The following is a 13,634-nucleotide window of genomic DNA, read 5'->3' on the forward strand; positions in this document are numbered from 1 at the left end:
CGTTATCAGGTTTTTGTGTTTGTGGAAAAGAAAAACAAGAAAACAGAAACAGAAACACGCAAAAAAGGAAGATTTTGCACTTGGAGAGTATGCAGTTTTTATTGGGGGAGCCTTCCACAACAGTTTCTTCAAAAGAAAAACTGACAGAAAAGGTTTCAATCGACAGTGATGCCCTGTTCATTTGAATAACTAGACATCCCACAAACCTAAATTCGCCATGGAGGGTGAAGGTTCACCAGAATCCAAGGTAAGATCTGAAACCAGGTTCTTTTGGGTGATATTATCCTTATTTTATTTTAATACCTAAATATTATGATGTGTAAAACTGTCCATTCAATCATAGTTCTTCAAAGTGAAGAAGAGAGACTTGGTCAGCTATACATAGGAGAAGAGCTAACCGCTTGTTCTATTCAATATACCTTGTTTTCTCCTTTGTTTTTCAGGAAAAGACCAAGATGGATGCACTGTCCAAAGAAGACCTTGTTCAGAAATGTACAAAACTGCTGCACATATCTCGGCAAGCACAACTTGCAAAACAAGAGTCCACCATCCAATTAAAACAAATCCAGGAGAAGTTCATTGCTGCGGAAAAAATCATCGAGGAACTGAAAACTAGCAATGAGTCATTGGTGAAAGATTTGAAAGAATGCAATCATATTAGAGATAGCGTTGTTAATAAGCTGGGGCAAGTTAATGTGGAAACCAAGCAACTTATTGAGCAAGGTACCCAATCGATCCTGGGAGGTATTTCGCTTAAATGAATTTAAATTTTACATTTCACACTTCCTATTTTTTTTTTTTTTTTTTTTTTTTTTTTTATCCAGTTTAGATCTAGTAAGTATTGGAAGACACTGGGATAATTTCTTCAGAAAATTCAATCTTATCACCAGAGAACTTCAGAAGATTTCAGAAACAATTTTAAAAGATGCTCTATCCCTATCTCTTCCTCTTCTTTGTGATCACATTTGTAAAATTTGGGTTACTGAAGGATTTTTGTGATAAAAGGATTTTTGTAGAATGGAAAAAAAAGTTTACAGTGTTTGAAACAATCTGGACTGAAATTACTAATTGGTATTTTTTCTCAACAGGTGAAAAGTTGACAAATGACATTGAATTTCTGAAACAAGAAAAGCTGAAACTCTACGAGGAGCTTTCATCGTCTCAGAAGGAAAATGAGATTCTCCGACAAACCACCGGGGATTTGGAAGTTCGACTCATGCAAATGAATGAAGTCAAAGGTTTGTATTTTATACCCTACAGTAAGTACTTTATCTGGCTGGGGGACTTTGAACTGGGAGTAGACCAGCTTAGTCTGGCTGGGGGACTTTAAACATGGAGTAGACCAGCTTAGTCTGGCTGGGGACCTTAAACATGGAGTAGACCAGCTTAGTCTGGCTGGGGACCTTAAACAGGGAGTAGACCAGCTTAGTTTGGCTGGGGACCTTAAACAGGGAGTAGACCAGCTTAGTCTGTCTGAGGGACTTTAAACATGGAGTAGACCAGCTTAGTTTGGCTGGGGGACCTTAAACAGGGAGTAGACCAGCCTGAAATTTCCCTTGCTAAGGAAATAGCAATGGTTGAGTGCCAAAATGGATTTTGTTACTGAATATTTTGATTTTTTCTTTATTTTTACATAAAACATTAACAGTGGATATTTTAATTTTTCTATTTACATTTTTTTTACATTAACAAATTAAACAGAACCACAGGAATATGTTTTTCTTTATTTATTGAGGTACTTTTCTATGTATGTTCAATGGTGAACTTTTTTTCAGGTGAAATGGAGTTCAAAATCAAAGAGCTGAACAAGAAGAATCAATCCGAATCCAAACTGAGTGACACCATACGGGAACTCAACGAAGAAAACATTGGCCTCAAACAGAAAGTTGAACTCCAAGAAGCCGAAAACCAACTGATTCAAACCACGGTGAATACATTGGAGAAAACACTCGATAAGAAAGAAACCCTGATTGCTGAATATGCCGAAGACATTAGAAAACTTCAGCAGGAAGAGAAGAAAATGAAAGAGACACTGAGTGAAGTTACGAATAGATTTGAAGACGAGGTGAAACGTTTGCAGGGGGCGTGTGATGAGAAGGACAATGTTAAAAACAAATTAGAAGACAAAGTGAAAGAGCTAAACGTGATTTGTGATGAAAATAACAACGTTATCAAGAATTTCCAAGCCGAACTGAAAAAACTACAAGACACGTTGAGTGAGAAGGAACAAATCATAGACAGTCATGTGGAAACCATTGGGCAACTCAAACAAACCGTGAGAGATGCAGAAGAACGAGTAAAAATGATTCAAAAGGGAGACGAAGAGAAAACGAAAGCTTTGGAAAGTGTGCAATCAGCTTTGAGTGAAAAAGACCGTGTGATAGAAGCTTTGAATGAGGCAATTCGTAAGGAATCAAGTGCTGGGCTGGAGGGAAATGATAAGCTCAAGCAAATGACACTGGACATATCTGAGAAGCAGCAAAAGTTAAACACCTGTGAAGCCGATCTAAAAGAAGCCCACAGGAAACTCGTCTCGCTTGAAAAAACAAACGACACAAATGTGGAAAAACTAGACAGACTTTCCGCTGAACTGAGTGATAAAAACGAAGCTATTGAAAAACTGGAAAACGATCTCATTGAGAAAGACAAAATGTTCAAGAGTACCCTGCAGAACAAAGAGGTGGAGTGTAGTGAGCTGATGAACTCTGTCCAAAGGGAGATGGAACACAAGACAATCGCGTTGCAAGAGATGGAAACGGTTCAAACGGTGCTGAAACAGAACCTCGAAGTCATAACCGGTTTAGAAAACGATTTGAAAGGCAGAGACGCTGAGTTGGACCAGGCGACGAATCGGATTGAGCTGCTTGTGTTTGAACTGGATGAGAAATCCATTCTGCTTAAACAACTCGAGGGCGACGTGTTGCAGAGAGACGAACAAGTCGTCGCGCTGCGAACGGCATTGAAAGAGAAGGAGGAACGCCTGGAACAAGTCGTCGCCCTTCAAACGGCATTGAAAGAGACGGAGGAACGCTTGGAAGTCAAAGAAGAACGGCTGAAAGATTTGGAAAATGAAACTAAAACGGCGGCAGAGCAATTGAAACGCGCCGAGAAAGAGTTTGAAGAGAGTCGAGCGAAAGTAGCAGATCTAGAACACGAACTGGGGGAGAAGAAGGCCGCGCTGGAAAACGAAAAGAAAACCAAGGAAGAGCTCCTGAAAAACAAAGAAGCCAACAGGACCTTGATAGACACAGAGCTGGAACAGTTGAAGAAGGATTTAGAAGACACACAAGCGAAACTGGTCGAGACAAACCAACAGATCGTATCCAAATGCGAACTCATCGAAACGCAAAGCCACCAACTCGAAGCTGCAAGGGTGCTTATCGAATCGCTAGAGCGAGCGATTCAAAACAGCGAGGATTCCCAGCGGGAAAAGTCGAACTACGAGCTTGAGAAGCAGGAGAATTTCAAGCTCAGTTTGGAAAACTTGGAGAACGATAATATCAGATGTAAGCGAGAGATTGAGCATTTGACGGAGGAATTGGAGAGGGCTAGCGAGCGCTATAGGAGTAAGTGTAGCGAGAATGAGGAGCTGAAGCGAATGTACGACGCGATGAACGGAAACTATGCCAAGCTGAATACAGGTAAGAGAAACTCAAATACTATTAATCATGATTTATTTGGTGAAGCAGAGAGCTTCTTCACAATTTCAATTTTTGTGGATATCACAGCATTACTAAGAGCCTCCTTTACTATTTCTCTCAAATTCTTTGTCGTAAAACAGAGCTTTTTCTCAACTTTTATGAATATCACAACATTACTAAGTACCTCCTTTCCAATCAATTTCCACATTTCAATGATCTTTTTACACTGGTAATGCCGGCACTGGTCGCTACTCGATTGTCCTCACGAGGCTGAGTACAGCCCAAAATCCAAGCACACAGTCGAAAAAAAACTTGAAAAAAACTTCGATTTTTTTAAAAAAAAGATTGGTTTCAGTAGGAAAAAAAGTAAGTTTCAAATAATAATATTATTATTAATAATAATAATAATAATAATATTAATAATAATAATAATAATAATTAATAATATTATAAAAATTAAGAAAAAAAATGGTTCTTAAGCGTCGTCGTTTTTTAAGCGCGGAAATTTATTAAATATGTAATTACTATGTTCCGACATACATAGTTACCTATGTACATTATATATAAGTTGTATCAAGGTTCATCAGAGTCACTGTGCCACCTAACCACCTACGCCATCTTGTTTCAATCAGGGGGGACAACAATAGATCGAGATAGAAAATTAACATTCATTAAGACAAAAAAAAGTACCGAAACCTAGGGTGAATTGGACCTGGGGATTTTAAAATGGGACACTATTAAAAGTAACATTAATTTATCAAGAGGTAGGTACCCACCGTAAAGTGCGGTTCTTTGGAACAGGGGGACAACTATAGAACGAGAGAGAAATTAACATTCATTAAGGCGAAAAAGAGAGGTACCTTCATGTGGGACGACTTGGAACTGGGGATTTCGGAATAGGACGCCATCATGTATCAAGACGAAAATTAGAGGTACCTACCGTAAAGTAGGGTTCTTTAGAACAGGGGACAACAAAGATCGAGAGAGAAATTAACATTCATCAAGACAGAATTAAGAGGTACCGTAAAGTAGGGGGCAACAATAGATCGAGAGATAATTCACATTCATTAAGATGAAAATAAGAGGTCCTGAAACCTGGGGTGCCTTGGAACTAGGCATTTTGGAATAGGACACGTAAATTAACATCCAGAAAGGTAGAAAAAAAGAGATACTAAAACCCAGGGTACCTTGGAGGCTTTACAGTTCATAACTGTCCTGATGATCCTGAGTTCACCTTGAAATAACCAACAACACGTGCTACCCCGGACGGTCACCTGTTTAGATACCAAAGTTTGTTGACTTCCGAGATTTGTCGTGCATGGCAAATATCAACCTGTGTAATTAAATGGGAAGAACAACAATAAGAAGAAGAAGAAGAAGAAGAAGAAGAAGAAGAAGAAAAGGAGACGTTTCTGTTCCAAATTACCCCAGCCTGTCTGCTCTTACCCTGCGCTACGGTATACATAAAACTCTTTAGAACATAAGCACCGGAGCTCTAGGTATTTTATATTCTAATATTTTGGCAAAGTTACCAAGGCTCTCTCGTTATGATAGGAGATCCTTGACAATAATATGTATAACATAAGAACATAAGGTAAGAGAACAGTGAGTTATACCTATGTTATGTTGGGAACAGAATTAAAAGCCAGCGGGCCAGTCTAGTTAGCTTGGTTGGTAGTGCGTCTGCCTCGTAAACGCTAGTCCGCGTGTTCGATTCCCGCCCATGGCGGATTTCATCCTGAACGGATAATGTTCGTTCTCGGAACGGCTGGCTTTCTCCTATCCTGTCTTCCTTCTGCCTTCGACTTCGGGACGATAAGACCTTAGCAGTTACAGTTCCCTCTGTCAAACCTACGGCAGACAAACCGCAAACCACAACCGCATATAGGTACCTAATATAGAAAATGTAACACAAACATATGTTATAGAGTCACGTGTATATGTATAGATATAATAATATTTATTTATTTCATCGGAATACAGGCAATGGCCTCGAACCACGACTTGTCCATTGTAAGGTCAATGATAAACCGCCACCATATCATGCTCTATTAATATACAGGGTGTTCAAACGGAATTCGAACTGATCTGTTTTTCTTCTTTTTTTTTTTTTTTTTTTTTTTTTTGTGCAAAAAGCTCATTTTCTTTTATCAAAATAAAGCAGCGCGCAGACTGATCAGACACTTCCAACACTTCAGACATTTCCGACAAATTTTGTATTTTGCTTCCTATAAGTTCTGTGGGTCAACTTGATAAGGAGAACCAAAAGGCAGATATATTGTGCAGAACTTCAAAGATTCATTGAAGTTCTGCACAATATATCATCTGCCTTTTGGGTCTCCCTATCAAAAAGGAAAAAAAAAAAAGATGAGCAAATAGGGAAAAGTAGCAAAGAAAGAAGGAAACTGACCTGGACTGCTATCTACAAAACAAAGACCTGATGTTTTTCCTGGTCTTTAGTGTGGATAGTAGGCTTGGCCATAATTGCATCCATTCTCTCATCCTGTCGAAAAAATTATGCTTTTATGTTTGATCTTTAGATTTAACATAGATGAGAGAATGGATAAAATGTATATTGTAAATGTAAAAAATAAATAAAGTCATATATTCAAATAGATGTAAAAGAAATGACTTATACTCTTCACTGGGTTATTAACCCACTGAAGAGTATAAGTTATTTCTTTTACATCTATGTTATGGAACTTCACAAAGTTACTGAGTCCTCTATCATGTTATATATTCAAATTATCAAATTTTCTTTTCTTCCTTTCAAGGGCGGGGCGAAAAAATCTACTCCCTCAACGAAGAAATCGGCAGGCTGGAAAGCGAAAAACAAGAGGCTCAACAAAGTCTGGCAACCATGGAAAATGAAATGAAACAGCTCAGGGCGCAATTGGACGGAAAACAGCAGAATCTGGCAACGCTGGAAAATGAAATGAAAGATCTGCGCGCGCAATTGAATGGAAAGGAGCACAGTCTGGCAACCGTGGAAGAAGAAATGAAAGATCTGCGCTCGGAATTGAGCGAAGAGAAAGACGTGAAGAAGAGAATGAACGAGGAGATAACGAAACTGAAAGGAGAGCTGAAGAAAAAGGAGGAGGTAAGAAGAGATAATAGAACAGAATAGAATAGAATATACCTTGTTTAAAATAAACAATCTTATATAATAAAATCAAGATCTTTTCACATTTCATATTCACACACTGATCGCTCTATCTCCTGAACCACAACACCTAGAAAGCTGAAATTTGGTAGGAATATTCCTTTTATGGTCTGGGTGTGCAACAAGAAAGGATTTTGCGAAAATCTAAACCGATCCTGAGATACCTATGATCAATTTTCGATCGCTAAAATCTCCACCATAAATTTTGTTTGTTCGAACTTTATGTCTGGCCAAACCGCTCATCCGATTGCTATGAAACTTTGTCAACTTATTGCTTGCACTCCCGTGAAGGCTATAGGCTACTTTCCGGTTCGTTTTTGTTAAGCTACGCCGAGCAAGACCACTAAATGGATGAGTGACGTGAACGGCCATGCCTGGATTTACTAGCAGAAATCCGGAGCGAAGCGACGGGTTCCGGCTAGTACTTTTTAACCCTTTAATGCGCGAAGTGCCATATCTGGCACAAATTCAATGGAATGTGAAATCCCCTGTAAGAACCCTACGTAGGTAATTTTTCGCCTGTTTGTTTCACGATAACAGCCCGTTCAGCTCCCATTTTTCTCCGTCCGAAGTTACAATTTTTCCGATTTTTTCTCGTTGGCAATGTGAACATGCTTTCCCCATGAAAATAAGCTAACATGAAAATAAGCTAAGCTCTATGAAAATAAGAACATGCTATGAAAATAAGCTAATTATTCCGATCGCCGGTTCCATTTCCGCCCGGGGCGGATTTTTCGTTCTCGGAACGGCTGGCTTTCTCCTATCCTGTCTTCCTTCTCTCTTCGCTCTCGGGACGATAAGACCTTAGCAGCAACAGTTCCCTCTATCAAACCTCTTGAGCGTTAGGCCGCGGGTTCGATTCCCGCCCGGGGCGGATTTTATCCTGATGGTATAATGTTCGCTCTCGGAACGGCTGGCTTTCTCCTATCCTGTCTTCCTTCTCTCTTCGATTTCGGAACGATAAGACCATAGCAGTCCCTCTGTCAAACGTCCTAAAAAAAAAAAAAACTTCTTGAAATAAATATATACCTATATTGAAAAATGTATTTTTTTTCCTTGATAAAAATAAAAATAACATAAAATTATGAAAATAAGCAACACCAACACATATGTATAACTAACTAATTTCCATGTTTTTACGATGGATAAAGTTGTGATATAGTAACACAAAGAAAAGACATTTCTACCCATTTTTTTTCTACGATGGATTTTACGATCCGCCATAAAAAGATGATCGGGGTCAGTTTGGATTTGAGGACCGTTGTGGGCAGAAAATATGATTGCCAAAATAAATCTCCAAGTAAGTATTGAGGCCCTTGGCGCTATGGAAATGAATATTTTATACCGACCCATATTAAAATATTTCAACGAGATATTAATAAATACATTGCTAGCCCTACGTCGCGTGTTCGATTCCCGCCCAGGTGGACTACGTGTTTTGGCACTAAAATCTGACCATCGAAAATTTGACCCGATTACATTACTTTCCTTCCTATAGGATAAGGAAAGTAAAAATTGCCAATTTTAGTTTCATAATACCAATGATAGATAGGGATCGATCGATAACTAAAATATATAATAACAAAGTACCTATGTACCTCAGAACCACTTACGCGATAAAGAGGTCCTTCAAGGCACGTACTAAAAAATAAAATTGTTCCTGTCTGGGAACGGAAATGTTTGGTCGGAAAATTCCTGTCACGACCGGGATTCGAACCCAGAACTTCCGTGTTCAGAGTCACAGTTCTTAATCACTCAGCCACAGAGGAGAGCAGATAAACCAACCCGTAAAATCCAGGCATAAATAAGGCGGAGTTAGAGTCACGTATACATGGTCGAACAAATTGTATGAACGCCTGACAATTATTTTTAAGTATGCAATGTTCAAAACACAAAACAACATCCTAGCGATTATAGAGCAGTGGCAAAAGCATGTTGCCTGGATAGGAGAAAGCCAGCCGTTCCGAGAACGAACATTATCCCATCAGGATAAAATCTGCCCCGGGCGGGAATCGAACCCGCGGCCTAAATCTTGAAGTAGGTAACTTTTTTCTTCTCAGCGTTTTTCGTCAGCCTCTCAATCAGCCCTAGGGTGATTGCTTTGATTTTACGAGTGGATGCCCTACGCTATTTCTTTAGCAAGGGAAATTTCAGGTTGGTATCCTCCCTGTTTAAAGCCCCCAGCCAGACATTCAGTCTGAAATACCCTACCTAAAATGCCTAAATAATAATAAAAAGAAAGTAAAAAACGACCCCTCCAGGAATCGAACCCGGACCTAGTGAGTACTAGACCAGTCTGAGTTCAAACCAGGACGAAGCCAGAGTCAAGTTGAAGGATGATGAACTTGACTTAAGTCAGGATATGCTTGAGTAAGTTTTAGTTTTATTACAATCATCACTAGCCATAATAAGTACTTAAGTATTAAGTAAGTACCTAGGTATACTGTTTTAACTTTTAATGTCGGTCTGTGTCGTAGCATGCCCATCCCGTAGTATGCCTCTCATCAGATGGGCGAGAAGAGACACAATACTTCCCATTTAGGTGCCGGGTGAACACGAGAACACCAGAAAGTAACCCGGTGAAATATTTGCAATCGAAAAATGAGTACAAATTGAAGTTAAACAACATTGCGCTTGGTTGGTTTCCGGATGCGTGACCATATGGACTATCGCGAGCTGGCTTTTCTGGGCCCCACTCAGGTTGAGTGAGAATAGAATAGAATATACCTTGTTTATCCTGCTAGAATGAGACTGAAAAGTCACTTTACTCCCACAGTCTAAACAAGGTCTTATACTCATATACTAGCTGAATTCCGTCGCTTCGCTCCGGAATCCCGCTAGTTCATCCCGAGGCATGGCCAAACATGTAGTAAAGGCATGGCCGAACTTGTCTTTTCTGCTCCAACTGTTTCTACTTTCAATTTTCTCTTTATTTGTTCTTTTCTTTCATCTTCTTTTTATTCTGTCAACTCCTTTTCCTGGGTTTGCCTTTGATTCTCCTTCTATTTCTTTTTTTCTGCTTCTACTTCCATTTTCAATTTTCTCTTTTTATTCCTCCTTTAAGTTTTTCTTCTTTGTATGTATGTTATCCTCCATGAAATACTCCATCAATTTGTACCTTTTATTTTATGTATGAACTAGTTACCTAGGTACCTACATACTCGTTTTCCCACTTTCGTAGCTTCTTTTCTACTGCTGCTTCTTTTTCTCTTTATACTTTTGCTCTCTTTTCTTCAATTTCTTCTTCTTCTTCTTTGTCTCCTCCTCTAAGTTCTTCTTAGAATGCTATTCTCCATTAACCAACGTAATTCACTTTTTTTTGTCTTCTTTCCATACTAAATTTGTTCTCTCTTGTGAGTTTTCAATTTCAATTTGCTGTTTTTCTTTCTTCTTTTTCTTTTTCCTTTTCTTCTTCTTCTTCTTCTTTTTCTTTTTCTTCTTCTTCTTCTTTTTCTTTTTCTTTTTCTTCTTCTTCTTTTTCTTCTTCTTCTTTTTCCTTCTTCTTGGGTTCTCTTTTCTTCTCGCGTCAATTCTTCGTTTGTTTATACTTGCTTTTTTCTTTTGTCTAGTTCTCTTTCTTCTTGTTTTCAATTGAAGTTTCTAACACTTTTTTTTCTCTCTCTCTCTCTCTCTCACTTTTTCTTCCTCTTTTGTCTATTTCTTCTTCTTCCATTCCTTCTTTTTCGTCTCGTTCGTCTCCTCCTTCTTCTTCTCCTCCTCTTCCTACTTCTTCTCCTTCTTCATCATTTATTCCTGTTACTTCTATTTCTTCCTCTACTTCTTCTTTTTCTCCCCCTCTTCCTCATTTTTTCTTCACACAGGGGTTTCAATTTTCAACTTGTATTTTTCTTCTTCTTTTCTCTGTTCTCTCGCTTTTTCTTCCTCTTTTGTCTATTTTTTCTTCGTCGTCTTCTTCTTCTTCATCATTTAATACTCCTACTACTACTTCTTCTTCTTCTCCATCTTCTCTTCCACTTTCTTTTTCTCTTCCTCCTCGTACTTGGTCTTCACCATCGTCATTCTTTTTATTTTCTTCTTCACACAGGGGTTTCAACTTTCAACGTTTTTCTTCGTTTGCATTTCTCGCCTTTTCTCTGTTCTCTCTCTCTCTTCCTCTTCTTAAGTTTGACGTCACGGCATACGCTCCCGTAGGCGATGACGTCATAATTCATGACTCCCGCTTCGTTTGTTTGTGCGCAAGCGTTTCTGAGCATTTTGACGTGAAATCTGACCTCACAACTCTTTGAACTTTTTCATTAGAACAGCAATTAAAAATTAAATTTTCGACCTTTTACAGTTATTTTTTCGGAGTTTTGACCACGGATTTGGATTTTTTCCAACTTTTTACATAGGAATCGACCATTTATTTATAATTTTTACCCATTTGCAACTGCTCCATTGATTACTATGATAGCCCATTTCGACTTACTTATTTAGTCACTTACGAGTACCTACCTACTTACCTGTAGGCTGTAGGGTTTTTTCCTTGTTGCTTATTTTGGCGTTTTCTTCACCTGTGAGACTAAGCTACAAAGTATCTACCTATTCATAAAAAAACACCAACTTCATGCCATTTTTTTAAATAATAATAATAATAATAATAATAATAATAATTTTAATGGCATTTGGTAAACGCGTTTAACGCTTTAACACATAAAGAAAATTCATTTGATTTAATACAAAATTACAAACTGAAAATCCAGCCTAGTTAGCTTAGTTGGTAGTGCGTCTGCCTTGTAAGCGCTAGGCCGCGGGTTCGATTCCCGCCCGGGGCGGATTTTATCCTGATGGGATAATGTTCGTTCTCGGAACGGCTGGCTTTCTCCTATCCTGTCTTCCTTCTCTCCTCGATTTCGGGACGATAAGACCATAGCAGTTAAAGTTCCCTCTGTCAAACCCCTTAAAAAAAAAAAAAAAAAAAAAAAAAAAAACTTAAAAGCATTACTTTCTTCTTGACAAGACCCGTTTACATAAAACGTATGTATTCTGTATGTAGGTAGGTCCTATTTTCTCTAAGATTTCGGGACGATAAGACTTGCGTTGTTACAGTTCACTTTATCAAACTTCTTCAAAGAAGCTCCGTTTACATATTATCATATTTAGGTCTTACAATAAAAAAAAACTCCGTTTACACTCAATACCGAAATCATCGTATTACTTTATAACCCGTTGAAATATTTGCAATCGAAAAACGAGTACAATTTTTCGTCGATGGTGGGATTCGAACCCGGGACCTTCTGCATGGCAAGCGTTACCACTGGACCAACCGTGCACCCAATCCGGCTTCTCGGAACGACTGGCTTTCTCCTATCCTGTCCTTCCCTCTTCGCTTTCAAGACAACGAGAACTCCGTTGTTACATTATCAAACCTCTCGAATAACAACTGACCTCGCCGGGAATCAAACCCGGACCTCCTGCGTACCAGGTCAGAACAACAACCTAATCTGAATTGATCGGTTTAGATTTTCGCAAAATCCTTTCTTATTGCACACCTAGACCATAAAAGGAATGTTCCTACCAAATTTCAGCTTTCTAGGTGCTGGGGTTCTCGAGATAGAGCGATCAGTGTGTGAACTATGAAATGTGAATGAGTGAACGGATCTTGATTTTATAATATAAGATTTCATGGGTAAAGTTTACAAGTATGCAAATATGTACAACCTTGTTTAAATATGCAAATATGCAAATGCACAAATATGCAAAAATAGCTTGTCGTTTTATAATATAAGATTTCAGGGGTAAAGTTTACAAGTATGCAAATATGTACAACCTTGTTTAAAGTATGCAAATATGCATATGCACAAATATGCAAAAATAGCTTGTCGTTTTATAATATAAGATTTCAGGGGTAAAGTTTACAAGTATGCAAATTTGTATCACCTTGTTTAAAGTATGCAAATATGCATATGCACAAATATGCAAAAATAGCTTGTCGTCGAATATATAGGGTAAAACCCCCCGGAACTAAAGATCTTAAAGAATATTATACAGTGACATTAACACTAGAACTTTAAGGAGTTAGTATCTCCTTCGAGAGACATTGAAAAGAATAGAGAGGAGGAAACGATTCGTGAGGAAGGTTTAATATGGACTGAATATTTTTCGGGAAACGAAATCGAAATCTTCACAAAAATATGTGGCTGAAACTCCCGCCACAACTTTTTTTTATTATTTATTATTATTATTATTATTATTATTATTATTATTATTATTATTATTATTATTATTATTATTATTATTATTATTATTATTATTATTGATATTATTATGATTATATTTTAAGTTATATTCAACCGTTTTTCCTATAAACTCGACAGCAAAAGTAGATAGGGTACCTTACAGTATTCAATAATGATCACAGCCAGTCAATTGAGGAGCTTGTCGAGTATGTGACAGATAGATAAATGAAGGCCCCGTACTGAGTGGTCTGTACGCCACCAGACTTGGCTGTAGACATAGCTGATAACCATGGGTTCCCCGAACTGGCCCTAGGCTGGATTTAGAAAGCAAAGACAGCGAGATTAAGAATCTTAACGCACCCCTAGCCACGCTTCTAGACTGGAAATTAAAGAAAGTCAAAATCCGGACCGAAAGAGAAACTGTAGAAAGCTAGCAACCTCCGTGCCAGTGGGTATCACACTAGGCTTGCCGCGGAGGTTCCCGGTTCCATCCCGGCGAGGTCGAAGTTTGTTCGGACTCTGCGGTTGGTTGGAGTTCGGGGTGCCTCAGCCTCGTGAGGACAATGATTCAGCTACTTTTATCGAGTAAGCGCCCAGTGGCGGCTTACCAGTGTAAAACGATATTGCTTATGGAAATCGATTGCAAAAGGA

The 13,634-nt window shown here is 38.5% G+C and overlaps 2 protein-coding genes across 2 annotated transcripts in view; one reads left to right on the forward strand and one right to left on the reverse strand.

Moving 5' to 3' along the window:
- Nucleotides 1-35: 35 nt before the first annotated feature.
- Nucleotides 36-6,741, forward strand: LOC103521423 (GRIP and coiled-coil domain-containing protein 2; the record flags this gene model as incomplete). The annotated part of the gene is given in 5 exon segments (XM_026825887.1): nt 36-247; nt 444-723; nt 1,089-1,238; nt 1,776-3,641; nt 6,362-6,741. Coding segments are annotated over 5 exon segments (2,706 nt in total), but the record flags the coding sequence as incomplete, so codon positions are not given.
- A 6,365-nt stretch (nt 6,742-13,106) lies between these two features.
- Nucleotides 13,107-13,634, reverse strand: part of LOC103512419 (major facilitator superfamily domain-containing protein 12-like) — a 16,666-nt gene continuing 16,138 nt past the window's right edge. The window contains 1 exon segment of the mRNA XM_026825894.1: nt 13,107-13,171. Within this exon segment, the coding sequence (XP_026681695.1) occupies nt 13,107-13,171 (65 nt within the window).

The sequence above is a fragment of the Diaphorina citri genome, unplaced genomic scaffold (assembly GCF_000475195.1).
Source record: "Diaphorina citri unplaced genomic scaffold, Diaci psyllid genome assembly version 1.1 scaffold36, whole genome shotgun sequence".
NCBI classification, from domain to species: Eukaryota; Metazoa; Arthropoda; class Insecta; order Hemiptera; family Psyllidae; genus Diaphorina; species Diaphorina citri.